General features: G+C 35.2%; 2 protein-coding genes across 4 annotated transcripts in view; one reads left to right on the top strand and one right to left on the bottom strand.

Annotated features, from left to right (window-relative positions):
- The window catches only part of LOC117107563, a 6,654-nt gene extending 1,404 nt beyond the window's left edge, over positions 1-5,250 (top strand). The window contains exons 1-5 of one of the 3 annotated variants that reach the window (XM_033249266.1): positions 935-1,284; positions 2,586-3,101; positions 3,291-3,323; positions 3,655-3,732; positions 4,207-5,250. In XM_033249266.1, coding sequence (XP_033105157.1) covers positions 2,603-3,101; positions 3,291-3,323; positions 3,655-3,732; positions 4,207-4,346 — 750 coding nt within the window. In that variant the 5' untranslated portion in view covers positions 935-1,284; positions 2,586-2,602 and the 3' untranslated portion in view covers positions 4,347-5,250. Of the gene's footprint in view, positions 1-934; positions 1,285-2,585; positions 3,102-3,290; positions 3,324-3,654; positions 3,733-4,206 lie in introns of those variants that run through there. The other 2 variants (XM_033249265.1, XM_033249267.1) reach the window with 2 other exon arrangements.
- Positions 4,433-21,024, bottom strand: LOC117107561 (HEAT repeat-containing protein 3-like). Its single transcript, XM_033249263.1, has 17 exons — positions 20,700-21,024; positions 18,485-18,657; positions 16,617-16,704; positions 16,282-16,382; positions 15,849-15,958; positions 14,598-14,741; positions 14,176-14,321; positions 13,730-13,780; positions 13,238-13,331; positions 12,741-12,841; positions 12,181-12,243; positions 10,301-10,383; positions 9,581-9,717; positions 8,106-8,194; positions 7,504-7,647; positions 6,471-6,647; positions 4,433-5,365 (listed from the first exon to the last, which is right to left on the bottom strand). The coding sequence occupies exons 1-17, from the start codon at positions 20,862-20,864 to the stop codon at positions 5,264-5,266; spliced, it is 1,968 nt and encodes a 655-aa protein (XP_033105154.1). The 5' UTR covers positions 20,865-21,024; the 3' UTR covers positions 4,433-5,263.
- Between the last annotated feature and the right edge of the window lie 67 nt (positions 21,025-21,091).

Below are 21,091 nucleotides of genomic sequence, written 5' to 3'. Positions count from 1 at the left end.
TACATATATTAAACGAAATTAGGCTTTCATCATCAACATTACGAATGTAGAGAGAGAACAAAAATACAATAAATAGGTCAAGTAAAACTAACCAAACAGTAGATCTTTCAAGTAGGCTTAGCATATGGGCAGTTGCAAAGATGATGTGACGGTAGCCGTCAATTTATCAGTTGAGTGAGATTAAGTGAATGAATTATATCCAGTAAACGAGCAGTATGTATATTACTCGGATCGTCTATATGAATGTTGAAGTCACCAGTAATGACAAGATTTGAAGATAAAGAATATTGTTCTAAAAGGGTCGAAAAGTCAGAGAAAAATTATTGTATTGCTGTATATTAACACACAACGGAAGTTAATGATCAAAATCCAATTGATTACCACTACTTCTACATAGGCCACTTATACCATCATATACATTTTAAATACGGTAACCAATCATTGATCAATCAACTTTTTCCTGAAACGTTCATCGTCGTGTAATTGTATAGGTACCTTTATTATCATACATACATACATAATTAATTAATTATATACTTTATTCCAAAATACAAATAAATTTTCTTCTTGATAACCTACAAATTTAAGTAAATTATTAATTTAAATACTTTAATGTATGCAAGTGTCTGCCGATTAATGAATCACCCAAAGCGAATCCACAACTGATTAAAGATTTAACAAACAATATTGCTGTATATTAACACACAACAGAAGTTAATGATCAAAATCCAATTGATTACCACTACTTCTACATAGGCCACTTATACATTTTAAATACGGTAACCAATCATTGATCAATCAACTTTTTCCTGTCGTATAATTGTATAGGTACCTTTATTATCATACATAATTAATTAATTATATACTTTATTCCAAAAAAAAACAACACATTTTTATTAGTAATCGTTATTCCAACACATTTTTATTATTAATCGTTACTTCAAAAAACACATTTTTATTAGTAATCGTTATTTCAACACATTTTTATTATTAATCGTTACTTCAATCGTTATTAATATTAGATTCCCCTGTACCACCACCTAACCCGCAGTCAACGTTGCACTGTACTGTACAGCGACATCCAATTCACGCTTTGATTATACACTACACGGCGTTCCATACAATAACCCTTATTTGGGCATTGAATATCTTACGGCCGAACAAGTTTACGGCCGAACCGGTCCTACTCCGCATAGTACGAGCATGGTCTGAATGTCGTGCAGTTTGCACAATTTGCAAATTAATTGTACAAGTTCTTCTTTGCTTGGACAATTTGCACACTCTGCAAGTATTTCTTTGCACAATTTGTTAAAAAACAAGCTGTTGTACAGTTGTTATAAATTACGTGAACAATTTGCAAACTGTTCAGGCCGTGTAGGCCTAGGGGCCTAGGCCGAATAGCTCGTGCACATTTTAATCGATATGTATATTTTGATACTACTTGGGGCCTGGTTGGGTAGGGCCTAGGCCTATTCTATTTATTCTTCTGTTGAGAGTACTGACAATAGGTTAGTACTAGCCTAGTTAGTATGTAGGTAGTTTAGTAGAGTAGCCTAAGCTAGTGGCTGCATGACAGGTGCCGTTTGAATGAATAATACTGTAAAATCGGGGTCATGTGGGTATTATCTGGATTGGATATGCGTGGGGTGGGTAGGTGAGGGAAGATGCGGAGTGGGTAGGTAAGGTGATGCTTAGGACGTTTTCGGGGGTCTTATTTTTTTCACTTTGAATAATGAGGCCCTACTACAGTCTGATAGTCATTTATTATGATTATTAATAGTCTTTCTTGTAATTCTGTAGTTATAATGATCATTGTTGTTTGTGTGCCAATATACTGGCTTACTTTTTTACATGAAGTAGAAAAGGTAGCCTTGTTAATCTGGATGATAAACAGTACTTTTCACACAACTTTTTTTTTTTTTTTTATTAATGCACAAGCTTCGACAACACAGTGGTCTTCATCAGGCAGGGGTTTAGCCAGGCTGTCAAAAATGGAAGCGAGTGAGAGTGGCACTGAGCCAATGGGTGGGCCATGCCCAACTTTGGGAATCGCCACTGAACACTGGAACGAAAACAATGTACATTCAATCATTAAATTTTGTTTTTATCAAACGTAAATATGATTTAACTTCACTTTAATGTAACATTAATATTCCATCCAAGGGCATTTAAAATATTATCAACAGAAAGTAAAATTCTACCTAATCTATTCATAAGAACAGTTAAAATTTTGAACATTACAATTAGACCAGACACAACAACAATAATAAAAAAAAGAGGAAAAATTAAAATATTTGCTAACATTTTAAGCGGATAAGAAGGAAGAAAATATTTAGTACGTCGGATGACACCAATACGCTTTGAAACATTGGATGAAATATTGTTTATATGGTCATTCCAAGTTAACTGTGGATCAAAGGTGACGCCAAGGAAGACCACTGTGTGGTTGAAAGCTCACAATGTGCATTAATACAGTTTGTTAGTCTGAAAGTGCTGTTTGTCTTTACAGTAATTTAATTTTAATATTATATAAAGTTTACAGGAAATATAAATTTTTGAATGAACAATCTTATTGTTTTTTACAGAGGAAAATTTTCGGAAGATGCTTCTCGCAGTAAGCAGAGAATGTACAGAACAAGAGAAGAACATGCTGCAAGTTCTTCTCAGAAATTACCTCAGTAACCTCACTGAGGTACAGGGTGCGAAGTCTGTCCTTGAATTACTTGATATGCTCATAAGAGAAGGGCACCTGACTAGAAATAACTTGGACATTCTATACGAATGCATCAAGCTGATTAATGCTTATCATTTGCAAGATATAATTAGAAAATATTGTAGCTGCCCAGATATAAAAAATCATGAAATTAAATTGATTCCAAAAGAAAGACAGGCTATAATCGCATGTGGAAATGCATTGACAAAAAAAGAAATTGGTGAACTTGAATTTATATATAAATTAAATAATTCCCGTGATGTTTGGGACTTCTTGGTAAAACTGGAAGATAAATTGGACATAGGTCATGATAAGACGAAGATGGACCAATTCTTGTCGCAATTGAAGGATTTGAATATGTCAAGACCTCTACAAAAAATGGAGTTGAGTAAGTACAGAGAATATCAGTTTTACAACTCGTAACGGTATGTGCAGTAGAATAACCTGTAACTCGCAGTGCCATTATTGGGCAGCAATACGTTTTCACTACAATGTAAATACTGTACTTTAATACCCGTAGAGAATAATACTGTACTGCGAGCTTGCCTTATGATTCTTTTTTCTTTTTTCAATTCAGTTTTAAAGGATAAAAGACCAGAAGAAAGGCCAAGTGAGTACCTTGTTTCATTATTACCAACCCTGATATGACCTGTATCACACATTGAAGGTTCGCTGAATTGAATGCTCAATGGTGCACAGAGTCTAAAATTGGTTGGGGAGCATGCCATTTTAGTTGGACCATATTCATCCTCGTACAGTTTCATATAAAAATCAAAACTTCTTGCTGCCTAGTTGAACAATATAATAGTACAGTACCGATTTATTTGTACTTTAATGCATTGTATATTGTTTTGTATAGACCTCTCTACCTTTATAAAATATTTTCTTAAGTACAGTACAGTATACATAAAACATTGTTAATGATGGTTTTATCTGAATAGAAAGACATTGTGACTGTCAAAAGAGAAAGAGAAGATTGGTTGAAAATGCATCCAGGTTGAGACAGGCAGAAATACCAGGTATTTTTATTCTTTTTTATGCATTACATTTTGTGAGCATTTCTTTGATGTGGATCATGCATGGAAAAAATTTATCATTACTGTATTTTTAGTGTTCAGGGTTCATATCTGGTGACAGCTCCATTTTTTAAGCCATGATACAGTACAACCAAAAAGAAAACTTTACACTACTCTATATCTATTAAAATAAACTTGAGGGCCAGCGACATATATTTGAAGGCTGTAGCATGGAGTGACGGGGGTTGCGAGATGGACCAGTACATCTGGGTAACCCCCTACTCGGTTTTTTATAGTATAGTGCATATGAGCCTAGTCTAACCCTGAAGATTTGTGCCACTTGAACCACCGCTGATATTGTGCCTATTGGCTGCATGGCCCAGCCATAAGTTAACTGTTCGGCCATTTGGCCTATATTAAGGAGAGTACCCCTCCCTCTATGCTAATTAAAAGTTTCCTTTTTTTCTCTTCTTGCAGATTATTTCCCACTAAGAAAGAATAATCAACCTACCATGGTATTAAGGAGCAAATGCCAAGATAATGGGCATTGCAGCTATAAGAAGCCACGGATTAGTGATGCACACGGTGGTAAAGAAAACATTCCTCTGGACTATTAAACATTTTGTTTTAAAGATTTTAATCTAGACCTGTATATAAGATTGTTTTCAATACAATAATTGAATATTTATTACTGCAGATTTTCATTAAAAATTAACCCTCATTTGCATCAAAATCCTAGGGTGCTTTGAATTAGGTATTGTGCACTAGAACATATTTTAAATGTTTTAATTCAATGAATGGTTTTGAAGCAGTGGACTTTCTTCCCTTTATATAATTTAAAATTTTTAAACTAATGTAGTATATGCTGTTTACTTTTAAGCTTTATCCAAGTCTCTCACACTCGCTTCAATAATTAATAAAACTTTGAATACAGTACAGTATCACGATTTCTAATGTGATTGTTTTTATATGTTAATATAACAAATAAATATTTAAGCTTTAATTGTTACATTTCATAATAATTTTATAACTCTTAACCAGGCAATGGTTTTGATAAAAATGTCACAAGCATAATTCATCATGTAAATACTTTATAAAAATTAGGTAAAATTCTGTACAATGCTAAATCATAATTTAAAAGATCTTAACTGTCTACTGATATACAGGTCTACCTCCAAATAAGGGCCACTTTTGGGACTGGGTTTCCATGGTCTGTAATTAGAATAATAAGATACAGTCAAACTTGCCTAAGTTGACGTGTTTTCCATTAACAATCTGTAAATCGAAAAATATTTCAAGGGCATTTTGGATTAGACAAGTTCAGCTGTAATATACACCAGATAAAAGAGATTAGTTGATATGGGACCATAGAGAGGTGGTCTTATATTGGAGGGAGACCTGTACTCACAACATACAGGTATGAACTGCTTTTTTGTATATTGCTGGTAGAAAATTAGAGTTACAAAATTATCAGTAGACAATCCTTAGAGTGGTTAAATAAATAAATTTCTAATACAGTAATCTGTTTATGTTTTCATTGTTGTGTTTCTTTGTACTTAATGAACCTAATCAGATTCATCTTAGCATTCTGTACGATTGGAAGACGGTCACCCAAGTTGCCTTTGTTCTGCCGCATCTGTAAGGAATTGAAAATTATAAACATTTAGATATATATCGACTGCCATAATGTAAAAAAAATGAATTGTACATCACATCATATCAGATATTAAGCAAATTGGTGAGAAAATATTCCTATATTTATTCTCTGTACTGGGAAGCAGTTCATTCCTATCCTCATTTTCAGATAAAATAATCAACAATAGATATTCCGATGGTGTATTTCTTTCAGGAGAAAGGATACAAAATGATCGCAAGCTCGGTGGTCTAGTGGTTAAGACATCAGGCTAGTTAACCTGAAGATCGTGGGTTTGGTTCCCACCCGAATCACTTGCAATATTTTTGTTGCATCTGAAAATGTACTGAGCAAACATCATTTCATAAACAATAGATATTTTAAAATTAAGTCGTACGCTTCATATCGACGATGAGGTCATCAAAAATCCCGAAAATACACAAACGGTCTTTTTCATAGCAACCATAAGTAAAAAGACTATAACAATAAACTATAACAATAAACAAAACATAATGCAACATATTTTCATTAAACAGCAACTTTGATTGAGTCTAATACCGGGTTGTTATAATCTAAAACCATGTGAACTGAGTGAGATGAACAACTACCGATGGTGCTCAAAATAACTGGTTTCCTCCTTAGCTTCGTGTGGCAATCCATGGAAAAACTCGAATTTTCTACACAAAGCTGAGTAGACAGTTTCGTACACGAACGCCAATTGGTTGGCTCGCCCAGTGCAATGCACATGGTTTTAGTTTGTCTCAGCAGGCCCAACTCTGTTGTTTAGAATAGCCATGAAAGGGAATTCCCAAGTTATACCTTTGTCGTATAGGTAATCTTACAATTTATTTTCATGTTCTTTAGTTAAATAAGATATAAAATGATGAATTAATACACTAGACACATGGTTTTGTTTGAACACTTTATTATGACATCGTAAAGTGATGAATAAAAACACAAAACATGTGGTTTTATTCGTAGGCCTAGAGCCTAGGTCTAGCCTACTAGGTAACATGTTTCGTTAATACATACGTTTATTGAGCGTTACGTATGTATTAGGTCAAAGGTTACCACTGTATTCAGTTGTGTAAAGGGAAAGAACACTAACCTTAGATTTGAGTTGAGGGACCATATTCCTTAACTTCACAACCAGATTGATTCGTTCTGCAACCACATCAGCAGTCTTCCCGTCACCAAACGTGTCAAAGATTGCGTCCAGTGCCTCGGCAATCACCCATATAGATGGATCTTTGGTTGCGATGTCAATCAGCTGAATGCCTACAGCCTGTTGCAAACAATTACAGGGAAGGAGGAGGAACAAATCAATGTCAATGTTGTTTTCTCCAGCGCCTTTCATAAATTTTTGAATTGGCGCTATATAAATGTTTATTATTTTATTATTATGTCGTTGATTTTATTGGTGTCGGAAAGAAAGCTAGATAACATCCTTCTCATCCATTGGTGGATTCAAGGAGGAGGGGAGAAGGGGCGGGCAGCCCAGCTCCTAATTTGAGTACATTGGTGGATTTGGGATATACAGTACATTAAGTGTGTTACTGCCCAAATTCTGGAGAAGGCAGCAAGAACCCAGGTATAAAACCCTACAACGTATTATGTTGAAAATAATTATTTATTGAATATGTGACAAAGATAGTCTATTGATACTAAAATGCTAAATATATTACATATTTTCATCGCAACTGATCTCATAACCAGTATTACTAAGTCAATCAAACAGTAACCCCTTATTGCAAAACCTTTGAATAACAAATAATACCAGTTTTTGAACAAAAATTATTGTGTTGGCCATGCCTGACCAACCCAAATTTTTCGAAATTAAGGGATCGCTTTTTAGGCATAAACACATATTTAAAGAAATAAAAAAATTTCATACCGAAATGCCCATTTTTTGGATTTTTCCAAAATGTGGCTAACACCAAAATTTTTTTTTTTTGGCCCTAAATTTTTGTTAAATTTCTGTTTATCATCCAAACAAATACAAATAATAAGACTATGTATTGTGCAGGTGGAGAAATGCCTCTGATATCTACTATCATTCAGCACCAGTCATGTCAATTCAGTTAAAATTTCTGTTCATGTGGTCAGAATCGACATCGTGCAAAACACATTCAGTTACCTACCGCTACTGTTTGCTCTGCGTTCTCTTCGAATGCCAATAGGCTGCCTATACTTCCCAGCATGCCCAGGATGTTGACGCGGATACCCTCACACGGTGAAGTCTTCCCAAGGTTGCAGAGCTGTGATACATGGTGCTGATTCAAACCCTGTTCAAATAAACAAAATAATCACCCTAATCAACAAACCCCAAATCTAAGTTTAAATAACTGCACTGCAAGATTGTTTCTATGCAACAAGTCATGGTGCCCAGGGGTGTGAAAGTGTTGGAGGCCCATGCATTACAAAGTGTCACGGTATGGTATAAAAGAAGCGTTGTCATGGGAATCCACAAAGGACAATCAGGAGTTGAAAACCAGGAACTACACTACCGTATTTTAATTTGCTAGTTTTGGGCGTCTTTACTGGAATGTAATATCAAAGGATTTGTAATACTAAAAGAGGTCCCTTTGTACTGGGGGCCCAGGGCTTCACCCCTGAGAGCCAATGGAGTAACAGCAATGTAGGGTATGCCAAAAGGAATTGTTCCTTTCATAGAAATGATTTATTCTGCTGTCCTGTGAAATATGTACATCATTCAGTTATTTTGTTACCAAGGTTTGAATACCTGTGGAGCCTGCTTGACGGTGGCCATCTTTTGTATAACTGACCTCAATGCACTGGTCAATGCTTCCAAGAATTCTTCTCCTGAGGGAACTGATTCCAAAAGTAAACAATAGAAAGTTAATAGACATTTGTTCTGGTTGTGTTTTATTATATTAAAGAATAACACATGCTACATAATTAAAACAATATGCATCACATCGAGACCATACATAGGCACATCATGACTACCGTACTGAAGCGGGTATAAGCCCACGCTCGGGTATAAACCCCACCCCTGACATTGGCGTCATTTTCATGCAAAATGAGGCACTCTGGTATAATAATCCCACCCCATAATTTGAAGATTTGAGTGCAGTAATAAATTATTTTGTAATGAAATACGTCATCTTCCTAGGCCTAAAAATCTTTTTAAGTTCCATTCATAGCTTCAAATACATCGTAAATCAGACGCATTGATGTACAGCTTTTTCTCAGATATTTGCTGCGCGCTATCAGAGCATATATCTGGTATTTGCCGGCCGTGCACGACCACAGCGTACGCCTAGTGTTTAAGTCTCACTTGGTCTTATTTTTGCACTTGCGGCGATTGACGATTGTTTACTAATGCAATAAATAACACGCACTGCAACGTGATAGTGCAGGAGTTGTGTGTAGGACGTCAGTCAACAAAAAATTTACAAGTGTAATTTTGATACCATATCGTAGCATGTTGATTGCAAGCATGTTGATTCCATCCATGTTGATTCCCAATTAAAACTGTTAAACCGTTCACTGTGAAATGCAGCAGTCTTGATAAAACCATGGAGGAAAGATTCTTTCATGATAAAACACAGTCTGGCTCCATGTCTACCACAATGCACAACCCAACTATTTTTGTCAGAAATCCTTTGTGTATACCGCACTCGCGCGTATGGTTTATTTTTTGAAACCGACTTTATCTGTTCACTGGTAGGCGGCATGCTTTGTGCATTCAGACTTACAATAACGCCATCACGATAACACTGAGTGTGAATTTGATCGTGGAAAGAAACCTTACATGGGAAATTGTTACTTAAATCATCTGCTCACTTGTTTGTGGTCTCTCTTTTCTCTATTTGGACCACTACTGTAGATTTATTCATGGGAACAAATCAACCTTGCCCGTGAAATTTCTACTTAGTCTTGTATTGACGACGGCTTTTAACATATAAAAAGATGATTAAGACACTCGTCATCAATACCACTTCCATGTATGTGATGCAAGGCTTAATAATATATGTACCGGTGTAACTAGTTGGTAAACCAAGCCTAAACAAAATCCATTGGGTGATTGATGGTTGTCAATAAACCATATACAGTAATTAATTCATTGAGCAATTTTAGACCTGATTAGCACACAGTAATACTTTGTTTGGCTTTATACTATCTATATAAGTAATAATAACAACCTGTGTGCTTGCTTTGCTGGTACAAATCTGTAATTGTTTGTATACTTACCGTGATCTGAGAGTGCCAACGCTAACAATTTCTCCCAGACAACAACGAGGGCCGGAGGACCGCCGAGCACTTCCAGTTCAACCGCTGTTATCAGATTATTTAAACAGACCAGTCCTCGGCATTGTAATCGCAGCAAACTGAAAGAAAAAATACGTAAATAAAATAAGGACTGGCACCCTAAAAGATAGAATCTGTTCTAGGATAAAAATTTGGGAAAACAGCATTAGGGTATATGGCTGAAATACAATGTCGCCACCACGAGAATGCAGCTTAGCTCAGTCGGCTAAACAGGTGGTAACCACTGCATGTATGCTGAACCATGGAGATCTCTAGGTCCCCGGTTCAAATCCCATCACTGCTTTCCTTTTCCAGCTAGAGGGCTGAAATGCAGGTTACTGTAGAATAGCTCAATGTCTTTCGGATGAGACATTTAAGCCGTTGGTTCCGTGTGCATTATGGCCTGTGTACACGTTAAAGAACGCAGTACACTATTCGAAAGAGAGTAGGGGATTGTCTCCCACTGTACTGCCCAATCACCACCAGAAAAAAACCCCATTGGAAATAAGTGTTCTTTAGACTTTTGTGGGTTATCCTTGATGTTTACACTAAATAAATCCATCCATCCATTCAAGCAAACAAAACAGTTTCATGATCATTTTTCTCCAAATTTCAACATTCTTTTGCATTCACCTTTAATGATGAAAAATAAATAAAACTTACCCTATTGCTAAACATGTGTATTTGGTACTGACTTCCAAATTCTCCAGTAACTGTTTTTCCGGAAATGATAATTTAGCTAAGACCTGCAATGATAGAGAAAACCTATGAACTTCAATAATAATAGGAAGATTTGAATTAACTCGCAAATCTGAGAAATGAATTAGAGTGCATGGAGAAACAAAATACAAACCCTGCTTTTTTATCACTTTCAATTAAATGTTAAATTCCAGCAGTGGATTTATCTAAAGGTAGGACAGTAAAGGTAGGAGAATAACCCATAAATTCGCAGCGTCATTTTTCTGAATTGGGTATGGGCATGTTCTGTGACTATTTTAGCTTCACACTTTAAAGTACACATAAACCAGATGTGTATACTAGATCTTTTTTCCAAGAAGACTTGGTTCTATCAACTCAACCCTTGGCGAGGAACGGCTCAAACTAGTGCCGATGTTTTGGTGCAAGGTGCTCCTTCCATAACCCTCGTCCTCTCAACTACTGTAATGTCTCTAATAAACGCCTAATAAGCCTATACACCGGCCGTCCGGTCATCAACCTAATCCTAAAGAATTCCAGATCGCGAACCATCTAGGCTGGCCCAAATTATCCCAATTAATTAGCCTAAGGTAGGACTGGTTTGTTGGCCTAGTACTTTTACTCATTACAGTGTTGTAAGAATTCCTACATCTTCTACAACATTCAAGCAATTGTTTTGGTTATTTAAATAATTATTTCCACATTACGTTAATTCATAAACAATGTTTGAAACGTTCATGTTTGAACTTTCTTTGCTCAAAACAATAACAAACGATTATTTTTTTGGTGCTTGATGTCAGGTGAGTAGCTTCACTAACGTTGACAAAACGCACATGGCAGTTGGTGAACTGGTTGAAACTTGCTTTACGACGTCTGGGTGGATATGCAGTGTTAAGATTTTAAAGTAAAAACTTAGTGTCCTATAAAAAAAGTTTTTTTGCAGTTATACTTTTTTACTGGAAGTTATCTGTAGAAAGGTACTGTATACGTAATCTTTGAAACAGCCCATGCGCAAACATTGTATCACATGGTTTTCTTATGTTTTGTTTACAAATGTGGTGCATGATGGTTGAGCACGCTTTGTTCACACAGTGAGTAGTGACGACTTAGGCGAAATTTAGGGGCTAGAATTACAAATAATTTTAGCTCAATATCGGCTTTTATTAGTTGCCATAATAATAGAATGATTGAATAATAGATACATTGCTCACAACACTACGTATTTTATTACATCAAATTTGAATAAAACTTAACTATTTTGTTGAAACCCACATGGCTGGAAAATTTAACAATTATTATATACAGTTAAAAGTTGCCTAGGTCGACTTTGCCTAAGTCAAATAATTTTTAAGTCAATCTTATTTTACATGCTAAATTGTTGTGTTTTCCATTAACAATCTGTAAATCAAATTTTATCTAAGTCAAACAATTTTTGAATGGCATTTTGGATTTGACTTAGGCAAGTTCAACTGTACAGCCATCTACATGGGAGGAATAGAGATTTTCCTAGGCAGGCTGTCCTGGTATGGTAATGCGTTGCATTGCAATGTTTGTAATCAGTCGATAAGGTTGAAATTTTGTTATTTTAATATGTGTAAATATTGGTTACCCATTACAAACATAACAAACCTCTGTTTAAATTGGTTGGCACTTATGAAAGTTTAATGAAATGAAAAAAAAAAGGGGGGGCATTTATTAGGGACAATATGGTAAGTGTGATGAAGCTGGTAGCTGCCTATAATTTACTAGTTAGGACTAGTTGTTTTAGACTGTTTTATAGCAATCCACCCCAATACCTCTCACCCAATCCTAACTAAACTTGCTGTGTAGCAGTCTGTCCATCTTACCTTTACTGGTAGACTCTGTGCAACCAAGGCATTGTGTATTTCAGAAGCCAAACAAAGAGGGCTCTATAATTAGGGAAAAACAGGAATTAAGAATCAAAAAATTCATCAGCAAGAAATAAAAACCAATTACGATTTAATAATTTTGAATTTATCAATTATTATCATTGATAACAGGAAGATAATATTTTAACAGAAAACAAGGAAAACCAAATACTGTATATAGAAAATATCCCAAATATAATAATTAACAAAATACTAGTAATAAAATAACACTAAATAAATAATGCTGGTTTTAAGATGGCAAGCCTCAAATAACAAGTATAATAACAATGAAAATTTAGAGATTATGGCAATGGTTAAAGAAATGATGATTATAAGAAATGATACTGATAACCTATTAAATAATTAATAATAATAGTAAAACTATATTAGTGTTTGTTAAACTTTCATCAACTAAAATTATATTTGCTTATATAGAGCAAAGAATATAATGCATGGAGTGGTGTTTCTGACAACTAAATTTAAGTACCACACAACTACTTTACTAAGTTGTAATGTACCATAATTTCTGGCTCTTCATTCATTGTTTCAACTTCGTCTTCTTGACTGTCTTCACTACTACTGCTACTGCAGTCCATATCCACCCAGTCGTCACCTTCATCTGTAGCAAGCAAATAGCAAGAGTGCTTAACTTTTACCATTGTCAGTGTTCTCCCAATTAAAACATTATTACTGGTAAATCTTTTCATAAAAATTCAGCTATGCGTGCAGTGTGAGGTATTACCCCTTTTTGGGTGGGGCTTAATGACTTGAAAAAACACCAACACATAACAGTCATAGCCTACGCATGACTTGAATGATGTTTTACTGTTTAAAAGAAGGCCAGCCTAGACTTCCTAGGCCTGATCATTGGTTTTTTTTACAAACACATAATTATTAATAATTAATTTGTACAATGATCATAAAGTGGGTAACACAACGGTTGTGACTCAACCCCTTAACACTCGCTGATTAAACTTTAGCATCATTATGTGAACATTTAAAAAAAAAAATTTACCTTCAAAACAAGACAAGTTTGAGATGATCTCGAGTGCTGTTTGCTGGCAAAGTAGTAAGTTTTTTAAGTCCTCCATTTTACTGATCTTCAGTGTCTAGAATAAGGCAAAAGTAGAACAAAAGTTCTTATATTGAATTGGCATTTTGCACACGACCCTTAAAATATTCAAGCAAACCATGCACTAATTAGTGCATGGTTGGGATAGGAAAATCACATTTAGAGTTTATCATCTACAGTTAAACTTGCCTAAGTCGACTTTCCCCAAGTCAAATAATTTCTAAGTCGACCTAAGTCCATTACTAAGAAAATTACAATCAAATCTTGAGTGTGAGAGTGGCGTCTAGCAGTGTCATAAGCCATAACAGTTTGTGCCTCAGCCATAATGGGGCTGAGTTAGTCTGCCTCTCCTAGGGCCCCTCTACTTGGAATTCTTGGATTTTCCACCGAAAATGAATACTATACAATTACTAAAATGGGGTTAATATTCCTTACATCTGTGTCTACTGACATGCCATCATCCTTGTTACTAGTTCCATTGATTCCCTATAAAATAAAAACAATTTAAAACATGACAAATATAGAACCACAGACTACAATAGTAAAAGTAATAAGATGATATCGTTTGAATTTGCATGGTGAAGTAATAATGTATGTGGTGTATTACATATATTTATCCTTATAATAATGATGATAACAGGGGTACCATGTTGGAAGAATCAACATCTGGAAGATATGTTTAACTTACATTGGCACTGACTTCAGTGAGACAATTGATATCACAGTAGTAAAAAAAAATATTGCGAATTTGGAAACGGATTATTTTCCAGGAGATTTTTCTTTGCTTGGAACTGCATGGGATAAAACCCATAACTGTTGGAAACCATGTAGAAAAGTCAAAGGAAATAATGAAGTAAGGGGAAATAAAAATGGATTCCTACATTTTCTTCAGGATGAGTTTCAAGGAATGAAGCAACCTCCAGAGTTGCATCTGCTTCTAATGTTTGAGCCAAAACCTTGACCAATGCCTGCAGTGTCTGGCCTTGGCTGCCCGCTGGAAGTCTAGACTTTATGTTACAAAAAATACCTGGAATAAAAGGAAAAAATAATTCATTATAATTCTTTTTAAAAATTATAAAATGAAAAAATTTATCAATTGATCTGATGCTCGACATACGCAGGTAATAAGCACCAGGAATGCCAAAATAGTGCAAACTGCTAATGTTTCCTGTACATTAAACTTTAGTATTACTGTAAAAAAAAATGTTCTTATAAACTGTAAATATGGTTATCACTATACCCCATCTTCAACCCTCATCCACACATGTCTACTGTGGCTCTAAAAAAACAAAGGGTTTTTTACCTGCAGTTAGTGTTTTAAACAAACATTGGGAGGAACTGTTGCCTGGGTTCATAAGTGCTTTCTCCAGCACACTTAGCATTTCAGGCGTGCTCAACGCACTGGCTACAGGATCATTGTCCTCAGTAATTGTGTGTAAACACTGAGCTGTTGACAAAGGGAAAAACAATATTTATTGGAAATTTATCCTTCTGATATGGTACAATATAACAGCAGCAGCAAAGTAGCAGCAGCAACAACAGCTGCAACAAAAACAAGAGCAGCAACAACAAGAGCTGCAACAAATAAAACAGCAGCAACAACAAGAGCAGCAACAACAAGAGCAGCAACAACAGCAGTAACAGAGCAGCAACAACAGCAGCTACAACAACAAGAGCAGCAACAAGAGCAGCAACAAGAGCAGCAACAACAAGAGCAGCAACAAGAACAGCAACACCAATAGCAGCAACAACAAGAGCAGCAACAGCAAGAGCAGCAACAACAAGAGCAGCAACAAGAGCAGTAACACCAATAGCAACAAAGAGCAGCAACAACAAGAGCAGCAACAAGAACAGCAACATCAATAGCAGCAACAACGAGCAGCAACAAGAGCAGCAACAACAAGAGCAGTAACACCAATAGCAGCAAGAGCAGCAACAACGAGCGCAACAACAGCAGCAGCAACAACAAGAGCAGTAACACCAACAGCAGCAACAAGAGCAGCAACAACAAGAGCAGCAACAACAAGAGCAGCAACAACAAAAGCAGCAACAAGAGCAGCAACAACAAGAGCAGCAACAACGAGCAGCAACAAGAGCAGCAACAAGAGCAGCAACACCAACAGCAACAAGAGCAGCAACAAGAGCAGCAACAACTACAGCAGCAACAAGAGTAGTAACAACAATAGCAGCAACAAGAGCAGCAACAACAAAAGCAGCAACAACAAAAGCAGCAACAAGAGCAGCAACAACGAGCAGCAACAAGAGCAGCAACAAGAGCAGCAACAAGAGCAGTAACACCAACAGCAGCAACAACAGCAGCAACAACAGCAGCAACAACAACAGCAGCAACAACAACAGCAGCAACAACAACAGCAGCAACAACAACAGCAGCAACAACAAAAGCAGCAACAAGAACAGCAACAGCAACAACAAGAGCAGCAACAATGAGCAGCAACAACAAGAGCAGTAACACCAACAGCAGCAACAACAAGAGCAGCAACAACTACAATAATAATAGCCCCAATCATTGGCATTACAAGCAGTTTTGCCTCACCTGCTGTGGTAGCTAGAGCCATGTTGACAGCATCAGCTTTGAAGCAATGTATTACTAAAGGCAAGATGTCTTCTTTATTGAATATACTCACAGCTATGTTACTACTTTCACTAAGTAAAAAAAAAATGTAATACTAATGCCAAGTATAACATGTTTGTACTAAATTGTGCAGAGACAAAAATGTGATATTTTTTTTCATACTAATGGTGGTATACACTTTTCTCAAACTTTATTTTGTAATTAGAACTACAAATTTACTCCACTTTAGATAATGAAATAAAATATAATTAAAGTTATTACAAGGTATACAAAATTAATTTTGCAAACAGTTATTCAAGTACTAACTGTAATGTACTTCCAATATTAATATAAAATTTTTATTACAGCACTACATAAATACTGAAAATTACAAGCTAAGAATGAGCCGACATACCAAAGGTTCCACAGCAGATGGAGAGCCTGCTCCAGTATACTGGTGCTGGGAACTCTGTGATCACTACCATGCAAGACAACGTCTGGCAAGTCTTTTCCATACTGTCAACAAAAAAAAACAAAAAAAAAAACACACACATGAAAATTTCATGGTATTTCAATTACATTGATGCTAATCTGAAAGATCCTTCATACCGATGCCACTGCAGAAATCATATGCGTATATAGAGTTTGTAATAGGGAGGTTCGTAAATTTGTGAGATGTCACTGTTCTAACAAGTCATTTTAATACATTTATAATACTAATCATTGTCTGTATGTATTTAATGTATTTACCTGCTGAAGTAGTGCTAGCAATGGTGTCATGACATCATCTCTTATCATCCTATCACAAACCTCATGACCTCCTGCAACACTCATGTTCCTATTGTTTAACAAAATATAATTGAAAAATTTGGCAATAAAACAATCACAAAATAATATGGGAAATTTTTTATGTGTTTCGTCTTTCGAGTCGCAGTCGAAAGAATCCGAATCAAAATCGTCATAAATCTGACTACGAACATGATGAACAGGCTCATTCGAATAAATTAACTCATCTGTTTGCACTCTATCAATATTTTGATTTTCTTCTTCTTCTAGGGTTGCGTTAAATGGAAGTTCGAAACAACCACTCTGCCTTGCATTACATACGTCTGGCAGAGGCTCAAAAGAAGAAAGTCTTTTTATTTCAGGCCGCGGCGCAACTGTGGGCTTCGTCAGAAGGGTCGATATATCAAGTCGGGAGCTGGTCGGTGAATCTGGACAATATCCAAAATTTGGGAAGCCTACAGGCTGAAGAACTTCTTTATTTTCGTGGTTAAAATTCATGTAATCACTTGTCGGTCTTGACACGCTTTTCACTTGTTTATCACTTTCTGCTGAATTTTCATACCGTATTGTCTCTAATAAACGCCCTGGGGGCGTTGCATTTTTTCAAAGGGGGGCGTTTACTTGAGGTGAATTGTAAAATCAAAAATTACCTAAACAAGCTGCTTCAAACGGTCAATGTTCTTTATTTGTAGAGGAACAAGTTAATGTGCATGGTATCTCCAGGCCTCCTGCTATTTTGCTGTTCCTTCGTTTATTGCTGGTTATTTGAAAATCAATTATTCCTTACGTGTTTCGAAAAGAATTGAAATATCTTCGAGTTCTCTTGGGGTAAATGTCCGACGATGCAGCGCGGTGCTTCTCCTTTCACAACAGCAATCACGTGCTTGTCAAAAACATTGTTGGCCTCATGAACTAGGCCTAGCACCGCACCAACGCACGCAAAACATCTGCCCTCAACTTGAAGGAAACATTCTCACTACGGTATAAACTTCATTGACCAGACACCTTGAATCAAATCAGCGTCGAACACGCGACACATTCACAATACGCGTTTACCCGTTATTTGCCGTCAGTTTGCATCTTACCCTGTTTTTACAAGGCTAACGAAATACCATGAGAGTAACACAAAATAGGCATAGGCCTAGTGATCTTGACGACAGTAAACATCAAACGTTTAGGGTAAGCTTTTTTGAGTAGTATGTATTTCATTTCGTATCAAAGAAAGCAGCACACTGTACGGTATTACTCCTTGTTTGTCAACCTTTTTATGGACTGGATACCCATGTTAATTGATTGGGCACTCATTGCAAAATGGAAAAAACTCAGAGGGGGCGTTTATTAGAAGAGGGGCGTTTATTAGAGACAATACGGTATACTGACTCTCGTGAGGCTTTTGTCGCCTTCTTTGCTTTGCTTTAAAAACTATGAATGGAATATTTTTAGGATCGATGGTGATTGTGAAACTTCAATCTCTGTTTATACATTCGCAGATTGCAATAAAATAATATTGAGTGTTAAGTATTGAATAATAATAGTAATAATTACATAATCATTATCAAGTAGTTTCCATGATGTAGGCCAAGGTTTACGGGGTTTTAGGGAGGTTTATGGGGTTTAGCAATACCCGTAATAATCAGATTTTGCTTTATTTTTAATTTTATGCTTCAAGTAAAAGCATAACCTTCTTACACATCGTACACCAATGTCACGTAGCCAAATCTTACTGTACGTTACTTTAAAATCAAGAAAATATAAATAATCAATTTCAATGCTTACTATTTTATTTTGACTTTTTGACAAAAAAAAAGAGAAAAAAATATATTTTTTATTACCTCAAAGAGCCTGTAGCACCCTCTCTGACTATGTCACTCTTGTCCAGCAATAGAGGGCCTAGGGTCTTGACCACACCCTGCTGTAGTAGTAACTGCAGAGCAGTTTTGTCCATCACTAGGTTAGCGATGCTGGAGCATCCGCAAGCCCTGTCCTCAGATGATGGACTTTGTAGCTAGAGAATAAACAAATTAAAAATTGCAATAATAATATAACTATTATTAAACACCAAATTAAATTTTCTCTTTGTAATTTTCATAGTGCCTTCCAAAATCACAGACGCAAATTTGAAATTCAAGCGCATTATATTAGACCTGCTGTTTTATTTATTCTTGAACTTAAAAGATAGCAAATACATCATGTAGGGAGAAACACTCTACAAAAAGCAGTGTATAATTCTTTACTTCATCCTGGTACTGACTTTAAACTTGTCACTTCTTATTCCATTGCAAGGGTTCATGCTGATTGTCTTGACAAATATGGAATTATCTTAAGTTTCTTTAAAAGTTATTAATTTTCATGTGACCTTGCCACTTCTTGCTTGCGATGCCGCCATGTGAAAGCATTTATTTTTAATGTTAGGTTAGTTAAATGTTTCTAGAGTTATGTTTCCATTATTTATTTTTCCATTTTGTAAGTGGTGGGTTTGTATTCGCTTTTAGTGTAAAACTGAAACAGAATTAATGTATTTTTATATACTATAGTTAATATCGTTTTTTTTTTCTGAATTTTAAAAATTTATTTTTCTGAATTATCTTGGTTGCCCTGTATTATTTCTGTGCAAAGCACATTACGGGCAATGTGCAATATGCGCTATATAAATATAACATTATTATTAATATTATTAAAATACTCTGAATACATTGTGAATAGCTTGTAACCTGAGGACTGAGGATTTCGATGTGCTTAATAAGTAAGATGTTTGTAAGGCACTGCCCTTGCTGTTGTTAGAAGCTTTTTTTTAGGTCATGAGAGAAATTGGTTAGCATTTTCTTTTAATTTTTCGCATGTAGGTAGGTCTGGAATATGGTGCGACAAGCACTATAGTGTACGAATAGTAAAGGGAGTTTACAATGTACCTGAGAATGCATAAAATGAATTTGATATTAAAAAAATGAATTTATGTTTCAAATTAATTTTCAAGAAATGAAAAACATCATTTTTAGTAGTAAAGGGCAAAATACAAAAACTGTCCCCTAGTTAAACACATTCACAAAATTTTGAGCTGGGTCAATTCTTCGTCGTATTTTTGGATTAAAAAAGTAAGTCAGCAAGTTTTTCAATGTCGGGAGGGGATGCTAATTATTTTTTTTTTACATGGCCTTATGTTTATATTAAAGTTGTTTTGATAAAATTGTTGGTTGAAAAATAGTTATTTTCATTTTACTTTTAATAATTTAAATGTTGTTATAAATAACAAAAAAATTGATTCAATTCATTAATTAATAAACAATAAATAAATTCTAAATCAATAAATGTAATAAATTATATTTAAGTATTCAAAATACACCCATTATAAATTATATTTAGGCTATATAAACAGGGAATAGTTAGTACAGTAGTAACACATCCATCTTAATATATATATTTTTTAAAAGCAGTATATTAAAATTTGCATTTTTTAAAATTTCAGTTTTTTAATGTTTTCTTTCTATTACGATACGATACAACTTTATTGTCTTAACGGTATAAATACAGCTATGAGATATGGATCCTTAAATACACTCATATTAGTTAATATAGAAAAATAATTAATATACATAAAAATACATCAAAGTTGCACAACAGAAATTGCTAAGAATTAAAATGCATTGCAAGAATTACTGAGTATGATGGAAAGGCAAGATAAACTGTACAATGGTTTATCTATTGAACTGCATATTATTAAAAAGTCTGACTGCTGATGGAATGAATGAGTTGTTAAATCAGTTAGTCTTAACTTTAGGATGAATTAATCTACCAGATTTATTATTTTCTATGGTAAGAATCCATACATAGAATGTGGACAACTATTTCCACTTATATGAGTGGAATAGACCAGATCGTTACCACAGGTGGCCACCTTCCTTCGCATTTCTTTTTGACAGCAAAAACTTAAGATCAGAATTTTATAATTATAAAACGTTTGCCTTAGGCCTAGGCCTACATACTTTACTGTCAATATCTGACAAACGATTAGACGTTATAAAATTGAGAATCGAAATTAATATTGCTAACCTTTTCGAACATATTAAGAGCATTTTGTTTGATATCACCGCCAGCTGCCACGGAATCTGCTCCCCCTGTCTCATCCAACTCCTCCATTTCTTTCACACTCGGCAGTCCAGTTGGCCTGGGCTTTTTCGATTTGAACCTTTTATTTTTACTCTTACCCATCGTCATCCACAGAAACTTCTACATAATTAAACACGCGTGCATCGTTCAGCTTACGTAGATTTCATATTATTGTACAAAAGCTACCAAAATTCATGAATTTTGTTAAAAATAACTCAGCTCAGTACCATACATAACTATCCTCTCCGCACATGTTACACGAAGACTGCAACTCACACCTGATCGAGAAAAGGATCCTCTGCAATGACTATTATTTTGTTAAAAATAATAAGCTA

The sequence above is a fragment of the Anneissia japonica genome, unplaced genomic scaffold, assembly GCF_011630105.1.
Source record: "Anneissia japonica isolate Jap-2015-1 unplaced genomic scaffold, ASM1163010v1 scaffold287722_len911783_cov160, whole genome shotgun sequence".
Taxonomy (NCBI): domain Eukaryota; kingdom Metazoa; phylum Echinodermata; class Crinoidea; order Comatulida; family Comatulidae; genus Anneissia; species Anneissia japonica.
This window is presented reverse-complemented; position numbering and strand designations above follow the sequence as displayed.